The sequence below is a fragment of the Geotrypetes seraphini genome, chromosome 2 (assembly GCF_902459505.1).
Source record: "Geotrypetes seraphini chromosome 2, aGeoSer1.1, whole genome shotgun sequence".
In the NCBI taxonomy this organism is placed as follows: Eukaryota; Metazoa; Chordata; class Amphibia; order Gymnophiona; family Dermophiidae; genus Geotrypetes; species Geotrypetes seraphini.
In genome coordinates this window covers 244,660,264-244,677,869 of record NC_047085.1, presented here as the reverse complement: position 1 = coordinate 244,677,869, position 17,606 = coordinate 244,660,264, and the positions used below count along the sequence as shown (strand labels likewise).

General features: G+C 41.0%; 1 protein-coding gene across 5 annotated transcripts in view; it reads left to right on the top strand.

The window, feature by feature from the left end:
* CDH12 (cadherin 12) overlaps positions 1-17,606 on the top strand; it is a 799,528-nt gene that overhangs the window by 747,176 nt on the left and 34,746 nt on the right. For 4 of the 5 annotated variants that reach the window (XM_033935284.1, XM_033935288.1, XM_033935285.1 and 1 more), the window contains one exon: positions 16,803-16,924. In XM_033935284.1, the coding sequence (XP_033791175.1) occupies positions 16,803-16,924 (122 nt within the window). The remainder of the gene's footprint in view (positions 1-16,802; positions 16,925-17,606) is intronic. The other variant, XM_033935287.1, reaches the window with a different exon arrangement.

The following is a 17,606-nucleotide window of genomic DNA, read 5'->3' as shown; positions in this document are numbered from 1 at the left end:
CCATCTTTTTAACCACATTTCTACCGTCACCTAACCATTCCAGAGACCCATCTCCTTCCTCTCATACCTCTCCCTAATACTTCAAACCTATTTAATACCTCTCATCCCCTCACCAGCATTAACTTCATCCTTTAGGGCAGGGGTCCTCAATCTACAGCCTGCGATACGGCCCTCCACGGTCATTTACCCGGCCCCCGCTTGAGAGTTTACTGCTCATGTTCCTAACCATTGCTGACCTACTGCATTGTGGCTTTCTCACTATTACGCTCTGCAAGTCTCACCGCTCCTCACTGCACGCTGCCAGTAACCCCCTCACGTGAGCAGGATGGCCAGACACACAGCACTGACATCACGCTTCCATGCCATGTGACCAATCCTCTGAGCGCATGGGCTGGTGTGCATAGCCCTGCTGCCGCTGAGAGGGTTTCTTGGAAGTTCGGTACGGCTGGCGGGAATCTTTTAGCATTAGTGAGTTGCTGGATATTTGGGCCACTTTTCTTGGCTAGTCCCAACGACAAAATAACAAACTCATTGCTTCATCGTAATGGTCATGACTACCCGATTATTAAATCTATCAAAATTCTGAGAGTCACACTAGACCAACATTTAACACTAGCAGAACACAAGAACTTAGTGGTACAAAAATGCTTTTTTACATTGTGGAAATTAAGAACCATAAAAAATATTTTGATCCTTTATCGTTCAGACTATTGGTGCAGGCATTAGTTTTATCTATTTTAGACTATTGTAAAATCATCTATTTAGGAGCACCCAAAAAAATTCTAAGAAAATTAAGGATAATTCAGAATACAGCTGTTCGACTGATTTTTGGTTTAAAAAAGAACGACCATATTAGTCCATATTATCGTTTACTTCATTGGCTGCCTTTGGAGGCAAGAGTATTATTCAAATTTTCCTGTATCTGCTTTAAGCTGATATCGGGATTGTCTCCAGCTTACCTTTTTCATCATTTTGTGTTGCATAGACCATCAAGAGAAACTAGAAACTTATCCAAAAATTAATGGGTGTAGATATAAGACCTTCTTAGATAGGGCCCTAGCATTTCAAGCTGGTAGGCAACAATCTTGGTTAGGTAAATGTATTCAGCAAGCTATGTTATCCTATTGCTGTTTTCTGAAATTAATTAAGACCACTTTATTCGATAAGTTTATTACTTAGTGAGTTTTATTATTGAAATTCTATTTTACAAATATTTGTATTTTTTACTGTATTATTTTGTATTTCGCTGATTGTCCAGCTCTTTTTAGTGTAAACCGTCTAGAACTTTTGTTATGGCGGTATAAAAGAATAAAATTATTATTATTATTACTTTGTTGCAGGGGCTTGGTAGTACTTCATTGAACGTTCCAATCTTCGGTATACTGTTTAATTTAATTTAATTTAATTTAATTCTTATATACCGCTAATACCGTGAGGTTCTAAGCGGTTTACAAAAATGATACATTAAAAGATACAATAAATAAAATGAATAAAGATAGGTACTTGGAAGTTCCTTTACTGTCCCAAAGGCTCACAATCTAGCTAAAGTACCTGAGGAAACAATTTATGAAAAGTAAAGATAAAAATATAAAGGCAGAGGTAGAGATAGAGATAGAAGTGAATATTCCAACAAGTAATGAATAAATAAGTTAATGATAGAATTAAAATAATAAGTAAAATAAATAAAAATAGAGATTAAAAAAATAAGTATAAAGAGAAATAAAAATAAAATATATTCCAAAAATCATTAGGATCTGATGTTAAATGATCATAATATTTATAAGCCAAAGAGTGAAAAAAAACGTTCAACCGCCATCAACCCCAGTTTCGATGGCTATCATCTGGGGTCCCAAGATTCCTCCAAGAACAGGCGATATCTCAGGCTAGGCAATCACCACCGCTGCCGCACATGATGCGAACCCCTCAGAGGCAGTCCCTTTGTCAATGGCATCGCCTACGAGCCTGCTCCAATTCACCATCTTCCACTCCATCGGCGTGTCCTCAAATGCCATGAGTAGGAAACATGCGCGCTTGTTTTGGGACCCAAGCAGCCCGCACAGATTGCTGTGTAATCTGGTCTGTGCTGGCGAAGTTGGTTTCGGCGAAGGGGAGCAGAGCCAGCTCACAGGCCCAGATTCGCTAGAAGCTCCATGGAGGAGCCGGCCTCAAGGTGTACTTGCTGCCGCTTGTAGCTGTGAGTGCCCGTAGAGGTTCAGTAGGAGAACGGGCCCAGACGGTGAACTCCGCCGGCTGCATGGTCAGCATAATGAAAGCAATAGGCTTCAGGTGGGACCGATGGACTCTTCCACCGGCGGCATGGGTCAGTCCCCGCCGCTGGTGCTCGATGAAGAAAAAAATCTCTCCCGGCTGGTAAAGGGGAGGAGGCCGAGCGGGCTTGACCGACCTGCATGCCGGTCCAATGGAGTCCTTTCGTTGCGGCGTGGGCTGGCTCCCACCTTCATCGGCCCTCAGCACGCTGTTGGTGGAGCTTGAATTTAACGGAGCTGGTCTTACGCTGGCTCGGGAGAAGGCGAAGTAGTGCTCCCATACTCCTCTCCGCTTGTGGCTGGACATAAACACAAGGAGCCGAAAGCCAGACCTCTCCCATCCACCATGAAAAGAATCAGGACCCAATCCTGCAACTCTTAACCGTCACCATAGAACCATTCAAGCAGCAGGCATCGGCTCCCTCAGCTGTTAGATTGGAGCAACTGTCAAACTGGAAATCGGCAAGTGAGCTCAAAAGAAGCAAATACAAACGAGACTAGAAGTCCCAAACGAAAGCAGCAGAGACAGAATAAAAAAACCAACAAAAAAGAAATTCAAAAGAAAAATCAACAAAGGCAAAATAAAACAAAAACAAAAGCAGGACAAGGGAGACAGCACAGAAGATGATCTAACTGGCCGCCATCTTGTTAGAATTCAGCTCTTTTTGTGAATTCCAAACTTCATTCTGACTCTGCAATAGCTTTTCTCAGTAGTTGCCATCTACTTCTTTCTGCAAGTGCTTTAGAGTGCTTTGTTGTGATCCTCCATGACCATCTGTTAGTTTTTTGCTGCTCCAGTGTCATTAACGTTGTCCCGGGGATTGCGGTGACGTGACGCGCTGGGGCCGAGGACATGTTGGTTAAAATTGTTCTTCATTTTAAATATTGTACTGTTCTGTCATGTTTTGTTCTGTTTTCACTACAAATAAGATATGTGCAGTGTGCATGGGAATTTGTTCATGTTTTTTTTTTAAACTATAGTCCAGCCCCCAACAGTCTGAGGGACCTTGAGTTTGAGGACTCCTGCTTTAGGAGTTTTCTCTGTATCTCACCTTTTGATCACACAATTCCATTATCTGGGACTGTATATCATCTACAGGACAGATGTATTTGGAACCTGATTTGTCCATAAAAATCAACCGTGGACTTTTGGGGCAGAGTCAATACTGGGTTTGGAAAGAATTTGTGGCTCTTAGGGAGAGGAAAACTATAGCTAATGGCATTTGGAGCCCTCTAAAGAGAGGGACTGAATTGTCAGTAACTCCTATAAACTGTATCTCTTTGAACATCAGTTCAGTACAGGCCAGGGCATACTTAGTAGTTGATTTGTGGCTTCTAATAGAATCCATCAACCTGTGCTGTGTTTTTATAGGTTTAGCGACGATCGCTGCTAACCGACCCGTTTCACAAAACAGCCCACCGCGTGTTTTCCCCTTCGATTGCCCATTTTCCGATCTGGCCATGCAAATTTGTAAAACATCATGCAAAATATCCAAGCAATTGATTCACTAGCATTTGCTTGGCTATTTTGCATCGGGTACTAAAACCTGGCTGCTGTTAGGGAAAAAGATGGTTTAGAATTTTTGAATCTAATTATTGGACCAAAGGTTCCTCCTGAACATATAAAAAGAAGTTTAGAGGAGCCTATATCACTAAAAGAATTAGAAGCAGCATTGAAGTCTCTTAGAGTTGGATCCGCTCCAGGTGGTGATGATTTTACAGTTTTATAAAACATTTCAAAATACTATTTTACCCTATTTATTAAATTTATATCAGTTTTAAGTGACTAAAGGTTGCATTACAGGTACTATGGCAGAATCATTAACAATTGTTTTGCCAAAGCCAAACAAAGATCCCACTTTGGTTTCAAACTATAGGCCTATCTCGTTAATCAATGTTGATGGAAAACTTTTAGCTAAGATATTAGCTTTACGATTGGCTAAGGCTCTCCCTTTTATTATTGATATGCACCAAACAGGATTTGTTGCTAAGAGACATTCTTCTAACAATACTAGATTGGCTTTTCATACTCTAAATTTAACAAAAAACATGAATGATCCGGCTTTCTCAGTCTCTTTGGATGCGGAGAAAGCCTTTGATCGAGTTGAATGGACTTTCATGTATCAGGTTTGGTTTGGTAGAATGATTTGGTATAGGTTCAGGATTCATACAAATGATTCAGATGTTGTATAACTCCCCTGGTGCAAGATTATACATTAATAGCAATTTATCAGAGCGTTTTAATTTGCGGAGGGGGTTAGGCAAGGTTGTCCCTTATCTCCTTTGCTTTTTGATATTGTTTTAGAACCCTTGTTATTAGCCATTCAACAGGCAAAGGGGATACAGGGTATTCCTCGTGCAGATTGGGAATATAAAATCTCTGTTTATGCAGATGATATATTGCTTTATTTGAGGAATCCAGAAATTACCATTCCATGCTTACTTGAATTGATAGAGAAATTTGGAAAGTTTTCGGGATATAAGATAAATTGGAGCAAGTCAGAAATTCTTCCTCTTAATGTGCATTGTACTAAAGGATTATTTGATTCATTCTCATTTGTATGGAAAGAAGATGGATTAAAATATTTAGGTATTAAAATAAAAAACACACTAGAAGACACAGTTAAGGAGAATGAAAAAATTTTATTAAAAAAAGTGTGAGCAATGGAATGTGTGAGCAATGGAATCCTTTACATCTTTCTTTGTGGGGGAGAGTCCAAACTATTAAAATGATGATATTACCTGTGGTTTGTTATCAAATGAGTATGATACCAGTCTTTTTTCAGGGTTCCTTTTATAAAAAATCAAATAGTATTCTTACAAAATTTGTTTGGCTAGGTAAAATGCCTAGAATTGCCTTAGTATCTTTACAAAAATCAATTGTGGAGGGTGGGGTAAATTTTCCAAACTTTTATAGGTATCATCAAGCCTATATTCTATGCCAGGGTATGTATTGGGTCCTCCCAGAGCTCATGGAAAACATCCCATATTGGCTATATTTGGAATGGCGACTCGTGTTTCCTTTACATCTATCTCATATTCTCAGTATAAAAATGCCTAGAATATATAAAGAGAATAGAATATTGATGGATACATGGAAAACATTACGTTATGTCAGCAATTTAACACCTAACCCAATACACAAATCAGTCTATTTGGCTAAACTCCAAGATTCAAATTGGCGGTTTTAAAATTGTATGGAAGCATTGGATTATTGCAAGTATACAAACTTTAAATGATGTTATTTCAAATGGTAAACTGCTTGATTTTTCACAGTTGCAGCATAAATATGGTCTAAACAAATCACAAAGTTTTAAATGGTTGCAACTGAAGCAAAAATCTTAACAGTCAATATAGTCTGGAATTCTTATGCTTCCAGGCGGATTTTTTGGGACATCAGGCCGCACAATGGTATAAATTGATATCCGGATTTATGAATAAAAAACCAAAGATAGGTCTTAAAGACACTTGGAGCATTGAGATTAAGCATCAAATTTTTGCATCTCAATGGCCACGAATTTGGTCTTGGAGAATGAGATGCACAGTGTCTGCATCTATGAGACAATCTTGGTTCTTTTTGTTACATAGAGCATTTTGGACACAAGTTAGATTACAAAAGTTGGATAGCTCTAAGTCTAATAGATGCTGGCACTGTAATCTGGAAGCAGGGACTCTAGATCATTCAATATATTTTTGTCCCTGTATTATGGCCTTTTGGAAATCAATTTGGTCTCAAATTAATTGCTTATTAGAAAACCATGTAGCTCTATCATATGATACAATTCTATTTGGGACGTCTATGAGAATAAAAAGTCAAATTTCATTAAGCAATAACAAACTTTTATTAATAATGACAGGAGTTGCCATTCAACATATCACCAGAAACTGGAAAAATTATACCAGACTTAATTTCACCTTCTGGTGGAATTCATTGTGCCATATATACAAAATGGAAAGAACAATTGCCATACAAAAAGGGAATTATAATAATTTTAAAAAGATTTGGGAGCCATTGATAACATATTGTAATGATTAGACACCTTTTTACACTAAAAGTATAATTATAATATTATGAAAGAGGGGATATATAGTTATATTATTGGTTTTAATCAATATTTTTGAATATAATACATGTATGATATGCTTGATTTACAATGGTTGTGGAAAGGGAGGGAGGGGAGGGGCTTAATTTATGTATTTAAGAAGATAATAGAAAAGAATTTCAAGTGATGTTTATGATTCAATTGATGTATTATTGTACACTTGGTGTAAGATGAAAAAATGAATAAAGAATTGAAAAAAAAAAACCAAACCTGACTGCTGTAGACCTGTTGGTAACTGTGTTATGCTTGGTCCATTTGTGTGGATTGTATGCCTTCTTTTATGTATAGGGCTATTCCACCTCCTTTTTGTCCTGTTCTTTCCTGGCGATAGAGCTTGTATCCCAGTAGTGCTGTATCCCATTTGCTTTCCTCATTCCACCATGTTTCAGAGATTCCAATGATGTCGATGTCTTCTGCGTTGGCCAAGGCTTCTAGTTCCCCCATTTTGTTTCTTAGGCTCCTTGCATTAGCATATATGCACTTTAGATCCTGGTATTTTGTTGTCCTCCTTTCCTTTCCCTGTGCTTTGGTCCATATTTTCTTCTCTTTTGCTGCAGACATTGTAACCACTTCTTCTGGGTTAGTCGACTCCTGCAGTTTGTCCCTTGTTTCTTCCCAGCCATTTTTCCCCTCGGTATCTTCACAAGATACCGTCTTCCAAAACGTCGACCCTTTGTCAACTGTCGGCTTTCCCTTTCTTCTTAGTTTAAAGCCTGTTCTATTCCTCTCTTGACGTTGTTTGCTAGGAGTCTAGTTCCTGCTGCGCTCAGGTGCAGTCCATCTTTCCTGTAGAGCTTGCTCTTTCCCCAGAACGCCGTCCATTTCGTCACGAAGTGGAATCCTTCTTCCTCACACCATCTCCTCATCCACGTATTTATTGATTGTAGTTCCTCCTGCCTTTTCACATCTGCCCTCGGTACTGGTAGGATCTCTGAGAACACTATCTTCTGGGCCCTCATCTTCAGCTTCCTTCCCAGAATCCTGAATTGTTCTAACAGTGTGCTTTTTTTGAAGTCTCTCCTGCTGACATCGTTCGTCCCGATGTGGATCACTACAGCGGTCTCTTTAGTCTCCACCCCTTCCAGGATCATTCCAATTTTGTCCACGATGTCCTTGGTTCTTGCTCCCGGAAGGCAGGTCACCAGTCGGTCCTCTCTCCCTCCTGCTATGTGGCTGTCCACATGCCTAAGGATCGAGTCTCCCACTAGGATCGCTGACTTTCCTTTCTTCAATTTTCTCTTCGGTCTCAGGTCAATGTCCTCAATGTGCTTCACTCTTTCTTCTTTTGGGCCTCGACTAGCCAAATTCTCCCCCTCTTGCGGTAGTCCTCAATGGGTGTCATCCTTGAGGTAATCTTCTTCTTGCTCTCCCTTGCATGTAGGTATCCGTGTAGCTTCTTCTTTCATCTGAAGTTCGTTCTCTTCCACCTTCTTCCTGTATGCCTCTTCAATGAATCTCTCGAGTTCCCTGACTTCCTCCTCAATGTGTCTCTCTGTGGTGTGAAATCCTTCTAGCTCCTGAATCTTGTCCTCTAGTCGCTTGACCTCCTTCTTCAAGCTTTTCAGTTCCTGACACCGACCGCATACATATGACTGTCTCCCCGAGGGGAGATAGTCATACATATGACAGTCTGTGCAGAACACTGGAAAGCTCATCTTCTGGTTTCCTTCTGCTTCCATTGTTGTTCCTTCTTTAAGATATCAGTTGAGATTACTTGTGACTTGTGTCCGCTTTGTGTCCTTTCTCTCTCCCTATCTTCTGTTGGTGTCCTCCCTGACTCTCTCTCTGTGCTGGTGCCCTCTCTTTCTTTCTCTAACTTGCTCTGGTGTCCTCTCGCTCACTGCCTGTGGGTGGTGTCCTCTCTGTCTCTTCTCTCTCTGTGTTGGTGCTCTGTGCTGGTGTCTCTCTCTCACTCTCTCTACCAGCCGCTGGTGTCCTCTCTCCCTCTGCCTGCTTGTTATACTTGTGTGAACGGCTTGGCCCTTTGTGTCTGTCTCTTTCTTACCTTCTGTGTTTTCCTTCTGTACTTGTCGCTTCTTTACCTTTATGTCTTACTCCGTTGCCTTGTCCCTTCTCAAAGGCCCTTCGCAAAGGCGCTCTCGCTAAGGCGAGCGCCTTTGCCGCCCGCCTTCGCCACGCGCTGAACAGCTGCGCGCCGTTGGCTCTGCCCCCTTTCAAGGGGGAGTCCGACGCTGCCTCTGACGCGGTGGGGGTGGGCGGAGCGTACTCTCGCCGCTTCCCCGAGTCCTGTTCTTCTTCCTGCCTCCTTCCCCTGTGTAGAACTCTGTGTCTCCGACTCTCCCTCTCTCAGTCAGGCTACCAGAGCACGCTGCCTTCTTCTCCTTTGCTCTGGCAACCCGATTCAGCCTTGATTGGCTCAGATGCCTAAGGCTCCTCCCTTGGGAGGGGCCTGAGGCAACTGAGCCAATCAGAAACTTCCTTAGGGAGGAGCATAAGGCCCACATTGCAGCATGAGCAGGCCGGAGGAGATGAAGGGTTTGACGGGGCACCATTCCTGCTCCCATCTTATAGGTACGGGGGTGTGGGGCCGATGGGAGTGCGATGGGAGTGAGGACGACTGACCTGAAGGTAGGGGGCCCTAAGGCAGGAGGGAGTGGCCATCCCTCCTGCCATATTTGAGCCTGGGGGGAGCGTTGGGGGAAGCATCTGGTGACAGGAGGGAGTGGGCATCCCTCCTGACTTTTTTGGGGTTTGGGGGGAGGGCAATTTGTCAAGGGGAGGGGGGCTTTTTTCTTTTTTTTTAATTGGGCAGATATTTTGCGTGTGTTATAGACACAAAATATCTGTGCCATTAAAGAAAATTGGAAAAAAAACAACGGCAGAACCCTGACAGCAGTGACAGGAGGCTGCTTTCCACTACTGTCAGAGTTCTGTACCGACTCAAATCACTCACTGAGTGATTGAGTCAGTGAGTTTGCATGCAAATGATTTGCATGCAAACTTGATAGTGAATCAATCACTGTTTGAAAATCGGCCAGAGAATTGGCCAACAACAATTGAGTCGCTATCGTTAGTGAATCTGGGCCAAAGACTGAGTTCAAGAAGGTGTGAGACAGGCGCATGTGATCTCTTAGGGAGAGAAGGAGATGGTGGATACTGCAGATGGTCAGAATGGATGGGCCATTTGGGCTTTCTTTATCTGCCATTATCCCCCTCTCCTATGAAACCATGGTAGTGTTTTTTGCTCAGAGAGTTCCAATGAGGGTCGGGAGCAGCGCAGGCCATTCAGCGCAGCTCTCCGCACTAGAAACTGCTAGCGCGGTTTCGTAGAAGAGGGGGTATGTTTCGATTTAACTTCAAATAACTGCCGAATAAGTGCCTGTCAATTCCAATAATTGATGGTTATCACCTAATTAATCTGCACAGAGATCTATAACCCTTGCCCAAAATTACACACTCAGCTTTAAGTGACCTATACAGAATTTGGGGATATGTCACTTTTGCATACTATTATGTAACAGCACTTAGGTACCCTTTTGCCAATAGCCTATACATTTTCATATTTTATTGAGAAAATTGTGAGCTCTGAACTTCAGATCTTTCCTGTGTGTATATGAGAGAATGACATATGATTATATTAGTGGCACTGTTGGCCATAGTTGCTATTCTTTTTTATTATAATGTTTTAATTTGTCACTTATGATAAAAGATTTAGTATAAAATCTAGTAAGAATGTTCTGATCTTTACAATTTTTACTTTTTGTTTTATTGTGTGAACAGTGTCATAATTTCTGTTTTATCTTCGTCTGCCTGGCAAACCTGATAGAGAAATAGTGTGTGATAAATTAGGGATACTGCAAAAAAGTTTTGTTCTCTTTAGTACATCGCCTTCCTAATTTGAAACTTGACATTTGTGCTTCAGTAAACAGAGACTCAATCTATTCTTGCACCATGGTGTGAAGATTGTGTACTCTTAGCCCAGCTGTGCTTAGAATTAGCTGCAGCTTGTTATGGTATAGCAGCCTTTTTATTTGCTTCCGTCCCTCAAAATGTTTTATGATTTGATGAGTACAAGAAAATAGTTTTAAGTGGTTTTTGTTTTGTTCTGTCTTTAAGGGCAGTTCAATGTCATGCTCACTCTAACTTTCCATTTTCCTAGCCGTGCTACTAAAGCATATTGTCAGATAAGTAAACAGAATTTGTTAATGCTGGATATGATCTTCCCCTTACTCCCCACAGAAATATTCCACTTTTGACTTTTGCAAACATCAGGGAAGGAGCACTTTGACTTTTTCAAATTGCGTCAAGCATAACAAAAAACAAACACTCCAACCTAGCCTTCCTTGGTTGACATTAAATGAGACTGGTTTACCAATTCCATTGCATGGTGAGATCGGTAGCAAGTGTCTGTGGGATCAGCTGTGTCTGCCTCATCCCTGGGGTACAATCCAAATTGTTTTCCCTGACACAGATGTGACTAGAAGATGCTGTAGTGCTTGGGTAAAAAATAACAATGTGCGACTTTTCTATCTTTCACACGAACACACAAAAAGTTTTGCAATGTGCAGTTGTGGCAGGTAAACTTTGTAAATAGTGGTACATAGTAATTCTTAATGAATAGGATGTCTGATGTGGCATTCCGCAGTTCTATAAAAAATAGGAGAGTCCCATTATAAAGGTAATGTTTTAGTTTTGCTCAAGGGTTGTCAATCAAGATCATTCACCCCCCCTCCTCCCCCCTTTTACAAAACTGTGCAAGCAGATTTTAGAGCAGGTCAGAGTTCCTATGAGTGTTGGGAGCAGCGCAGAGCATTCAGCATGCCAGCCTGCACAAAAAGATTGCTTCCGTGGTTTTATAAAAGGGAGGGAAGGGGTTAATAATGTAAAATAAATTATATTAAATCATTTCAAAAGGTAGAGAGACACACTGTTTCTGAAATACATATTTTATTTATTTATTTATATTTTTTAATATACCACTTATATCTGAAGTGGTATATTAATAAATGAATAGTAATCAGGTATATTTACCATTAATAGTAATCAGGTACTCTAATCCCCTCTTTTACAAAAGTGCGCTAAACTTTATAAACGCTAACATGCGCATGTTATCCTATGGACGCGTTAGCGGTTAGCGCATGCATTGATTTAGTGCACGCTAAATCCACGCTAAAATGCTTAGCGCACCTTTGTAGAAGAGGGCCCAAGTGTATGTCTATCTATCCATCCATCTATCTTTAAAGTTAATGCCTGAGAGCACACATTGACCCTTATGTTGGATATTCTATTTGCGTTTTAGACATTTATACGTTCATCTTAAATGGATGTCTAAATCCAGGTTTTATAAAGCCAGGATATGGATGTCTAAAATTGAAATACATCCATATAGAAACATGATGGCAGATAAAGACCAAATGGTCCATCCAGTCTGCCCATCTGCAGCATCCTCTATCTCCTCCTCTCCCTAACAGATCCCATGTACCTGTTCCATGCTTTCTTGAATTCAGACACTGTCTTTGTCTCCACCACCTCTACCAGGAGCCTATTCCATGCATCTACCACTCTTTCTGTAAAAAAAGTATTTCCTTAGATTACTCCTGAGCCTATCACCTAGTAACTTCATTCCATTCCCCTCTAACTGGAGTTTTCTTTCACTTAGCATTAAATCTCAGCTGCCAAATTTCAGACCATTCTTCAAGCCTCACTAGGTCCTTCCTCGTGTTATCCCCACCATCAGGGGTGTCTACACTATTGTGGATTTTTGTATCATCTGCAAAGAGGCAAATCTTACTAGACAGCGATGCAGCAATATTGCTTACAAAAATGTTAAAAAGAACAGGCCCAAGAACCAAACATTGAGGCACACCACTGGTAACATCCCTTTCATCAGAGTGATCTCCATTGACAACTACTGCTACTACTCCTACTTATCATGGGCACTCAGTTTATTTATTAGATGTCTGTGTAGAACACTGTGAAAGGCTTTGCTAAAATCTAAATATATCAGATCTAGCGTACTCCCTCTATCAAATTGTCGTTACCCAGTCAAAGAAATTGATCAGATTTCTCTGATAAGACCTACCTCTAGTGAATCCATGTTGCCTCCAGTCTTGTAATCCACCGGATTCCAGAAACTTTACCATTCTCTGTTTTAAAAACATTTTCATTAATTTGCTTGCCACAGAAGTCAGACTTACTGACCTATAATTCCCTACTTCTTCCTTACTTCCATTTTTGTGTAGAGGGACCACATTCACCCTTCTCCAGTCCTCCTGTACCACTCCTGACTCTAGAGAAGCATTGAAAAGGTTAGTCAGCAGAGCCACCAGAACTTCCCTAAGTTCCTTCAGCACCCTTGGATGTGCAGTACACCATCCAGTCCCATCGCTTTGTCTACCTTTAATTTAGCTAGCTCCTCACAAATACAACCCTCTGAAAATCAATCAGGGTCTACCACTACTCCACCCCTATTTGTGTTTGTCTTCTGCGGTCCTGCTCTTGGCATTTAAGCTGTGAACACAGAACAGAAATATTTATTAAGCAATTCAGCCTTTTCTTTATCAGCTTCTACATATTTCTCCCCTTCACTTTTGAGTCTCAGTTCCACTTTTGCACTTCTTCCTATCGCTGATATATCTAAAAAATGTCTTGTCTCCCTGTTTTACTGTGTCAGCTATTTTTCTTCCATTTGTATTTTTGCTTTCCTGATTACATGATCTGTCTCTCTTAACTTTTCCAGATATTTTTGCCTGTCTTCCTCTTTCTCCAATCCCGTACTTTTGAACCAGGGTCTGCTTTTCCCTTCCTGTGCCAACACGTCCCTCTTCCTCCCTTCCTGTCCCAACATGACCCTCTTCCTCCCTTCCATGTCCCAATGTGCCCCTTGTCATCCTTCCCTCCCACTGTGCTTTATCCCAGATTTGTGCCTTCCTTCCTCCTGCAGCTGTTTACCTCATCTGGCTGGCTCCCTCCTCCCAGCTGCACTTCTCTTCACAAAGCCATGAGCAGCAGCTTCTGCATGCTGCTCATGGCTGATCTAGAAGCCTTCCCTCTAACATCAGATAGAAGGCTTCTGGGTCAGCCCATGGGCTGTGTGTAGGAACCATGGCTTTATGAAGACAAGTGTGGTTGGGAGGAGGGAGCCGACCAGAGGTGATAAACACCAAAGGGAGGGAGGGAGGCACAAATTTGGGACACAGCCTAGAGAAAGGGAAGGACGACAAGGGGTGTGTTGGGACACGGAAGGGAGGAAGAGAGTCATGTTGGGACAGGAAGGAATAGGGGTGCGCTGGCACAGGAAGAGAGAAGCAGGGTCTCATTGGGACACAGAAGGAAGGGAGGGAGCACAAATTTCAGACAAAGGATGGAAGGAAGAAGGAAGGGAGCATAAACATGGGACACAGAAGGGAGGGATGGGAGCATGAACTTGAGACATAAGATGGAAGAATGGATGGAGTGAAAGAAAGAGATACTGAAGTGGGGGAGGGAACAGAAAGGGAGAATTGCTGGGTTTGGGTGACTGAGTGAGAGGGAAAGAGAGATGGTGTACATGGGGAAATGAATAAATGGATGAATTGTGCTTTGGGAGTGAGAGATAAATATTGGTCATGATGGTGGGAGAGCCATAAAGTACAGATGCATGGAAAAAAGAGAAATGAGAGGGAGAAATGGATGTGGTGGTGTGGAGAGGGAACAGTGGGACAGATGAAAAACAAAAGTGTAAACCTCCTCTCTTCTTTCTATTTAAACTACAGTACTTTATTTTGTTTCTTTAATATTTAATGTTCAATAATGTTTAATGTTTTTATAGACTGTGTACTGTACAGGATCTGAGTAACATACAAATTCAACTTAAGAACTGTTTAAAAATCGGGGACTGCCTGTACTGTATTCAGTTCTGGAGATTGCACCTTCAAAAAGATATAACTAGGATGACATTGGTACAGTAGTCAACTACTGAAATTGTCAGTTCTATAACAAAGTGTATGGGGGATAGACTTATAGACCTCTGTATATATACTTTGGAAGAAAGATGAGAGAGAAAGGATAAGGCTGATACATTTAAATATATTTCTGTATAAATGCAGAGCAGGTGAGTCTTTTTCAACAGAAATGAAACTCTGGAAAGAGAAGATATAAGTTAAAGTTAAAAGGAAACAGGCTCAGGAATAATCTAAATAAATACTTATTTGTATTGGATGCATGGAAGAACCTTCTTATAGTGATGGTAGAGACAAGGATAGTATCTGAATTCAAGAAAACGTGGGACAAATGCAAAGGACCTTTTAGAGGAAGAGATCATAGATGAGATGGATGAACAGACTGGACAAACTATATGGCCTTTATATGCCATCATTTTCTGCATTTCTTTGTAAATGATTATCCTGCTGCTGGCCCAGGTACTGTGAGAAGGAAATGGAGGATTGGGAGAACAGGTTTCAGTGGGCAAAAACAAACTGCAAGCAATGATCTGAAGTTATTAGTATTTCCATTATCATCACAATAGTCAGCCACTTGTTCCTAATCTGAGAAATTGTGTGGCTAAGCGTGAGATACCTGTCTTAGGAATGTTCCCTTGCAGTTCGTAATGACTATCCTGGTAGTAATATATCACTTAGATCTACAATTTGTTTTCCCTATTATGAACATGCTCATATTGGAAAATTTTCATGATTGCCTTTCATGAGCTTTCAGAATACATTTCCTGATTACAATAAAAATCATCTGTACTGTTTGTAGAATTCATATCTCATCACAATTTGTATTAGAAGTGTGAAAATATATGCTGATTTGCCTATACATAGAAAAATAATACCAGTTGTATTATCTTATCTGCTAAAAACATTAATGTGGTAGCAAGTTGGCAGGATATCAAACAAAGCGGGACATGTGAATGGTCAGGATTATGTTTCAATTTTAATTCATCACAGAAATCAGCAAAGTTCATTAAAGTGCCAGCTCAATCATATAAGTCTCTCAACATGGCTGTGTTTCAGCAGGTTTGGTTTCATCAGGAGAAGGAGCAATCCTAAAGGCTCCTTTTACTAAGCTGCGTTAGCGTTTTTAGCGCACGCAGCATTTTAGCGCACGTTAAACCCGCGCTATGCGGCTAGAACTAACGCCAGCTCAATGCTGGCATTAGCGTCTAGCACGCGTGGCAATTTAGCGCGTGCTATTCTGCGCTTTAATGCCCTAACGCGGCTTAGTAAAAGGAGCCCTAAATACTAAGATGAATTGTGTTAAATAAGGGAAAGGGATTGGGACTTATATACCACCTTTTTGTAGTTTTACAACCACATTCAAAGTGGTTTGCATACAGGTGATTCAAGCATTTTTCCTTATTACATTACATTACATGAGTGATTTCTATTCCGCCAATACCTTGCGGTTCAAGGCGGATTACATAAAGGTTTACAAGAGGTTACAAGAATTGTGACATAGCCTAAGAGATGTCATAAGAGTTACATAAGGATTACCAAAGAGTTGTCGAGATCTTAAGGAGATAAATGTGGGTAATTAGAAGCAGATAATACACTTTGGTCAACAAATCTGAGTGAAGACTTTAGTAGTTGGAACCTAAGCACAATACCGGGCAGAGCTTTGGATTCTTGCCCAGAAACAGCTAAGAAGAAGAAAAAAAAAATTTAAATCGAATCAGTTTGGGCAGACTGGATGGACCATTCGGGTCTTTATCTGCCGTCATCTACTATGTAACTCGCTGTCGGATAGGTCAATGAAAATTGACCATTCACATGTCTCACTTTGTTTGATTTCCTGCTGTGCGCTACACGGGACAGTTTTCTCCTTTTTCGCTTCGTAGTAAGTTGGCAGGCAGACCATGTATTATTTTAATCTAGAACCTTTTAATTAATGAACTTAGACCCTAATTTTTTAAGTAGTCCTTTTACTAAGGTGCAGTAACCGTTTTAGTGCATGCTAAAAATTAGCGCGTGCTAAATGCTAATGTGCCCCAATGCGTCCATTGGATATAATGGACGCATTAGCACACGTTAGCATTTAGCGCTAAGTAATTAAAATGGCTAGCGCGCCTTAGTAAAAGGACCCCTAAGTCTTTAATCTTCCTATAGACACAAAATAGAAGAAAAACTTTTCAAGTCGATATTCAAAGTTATCTAAATGGTCAGAAATGGCTCCTGGTCAGTTAAATTGCCTGTTTGGGGCTAACCAGCAGTTTGGGGCAGCAGCAGCTAAAAAAAATCTGTTTAGCACCAAACACAAAACTATTTTGGGGGCATTATGGAGGCAGAGTCAGCACTTGACTAGTTAAATGCCAATATCCCGCACTTAACCAGATCACTTTACAGTGGTACAATTACCATATGTCACTGGCATCAAAAGTTTCCATATCACGCAAGTCTTAAATTTGATATTGGAATTTTTTGAAGTTGGATTATGGCAGAAGATGATATCAACATTACTTCTTTCTACATTTCTTTGTGTTTTTTGTTAGGTAATCCTGAATTAAATAGCACCATCCAAGTTATTGTTACTGTTTTGGACGTCAATGAATTTCCTCCTGAAGTCTCCGCGCCACATGAGACACATGTATGTGAAAATGCCAAAGCAGGACAGGTATATCATTAATAAACACATTTATACTGGCTCGGTTTGAAATGTGTGCATTATTGGATTTGGTGTTCCAAGCAGGTTTTTTGTAGGCCTGTTTTTAGAATTAGTTCTATATTTCAATGACGGGTTTTTTGATTGTCTTTTTTTTTTTTTGCATTTTAGGGCTAGATGCACTAAAGATAGTGACTCAATCGCAGTTGGCAGATTCTCTGGCTGATTCTCCAGCAGCGATCGATGCACTGTCAAGTTTGCATGCAAATGATTTGCACACAAACACGACCAATCACTCACTCAGTGAGTGATTGAGACATGCGTAGAGCCCTAACAGCAGTGACGGGAAGCAGTAAGAGGGATGCTCATTCTCTTCTTCCACCAGATGCTACCCCACCCCGAACTTCCGATGTACCTCTTTAAAATATTGGAAGCAGAGATGCTCCTGCTTTGGCCACCAGTCCCAAATGATGCACCTTCCCATCCCCGGTGCATTATGTGATGCACTGGGAGGGGCTAAAGGCTCTGATTGGTTCAATCACCTTAGGCCCCTCCCAAGGGTGGGGCCTTATGTGTCTGAGTCATTCAGGCCTCAGGCACCTCCCTCTATATCCAGGATACTGAGGGAGGAGCCTAATGCCCTGATTGGCTTGACAGTTGGCTGCTGTACCCAATTGTATACCTCCCCAATAGC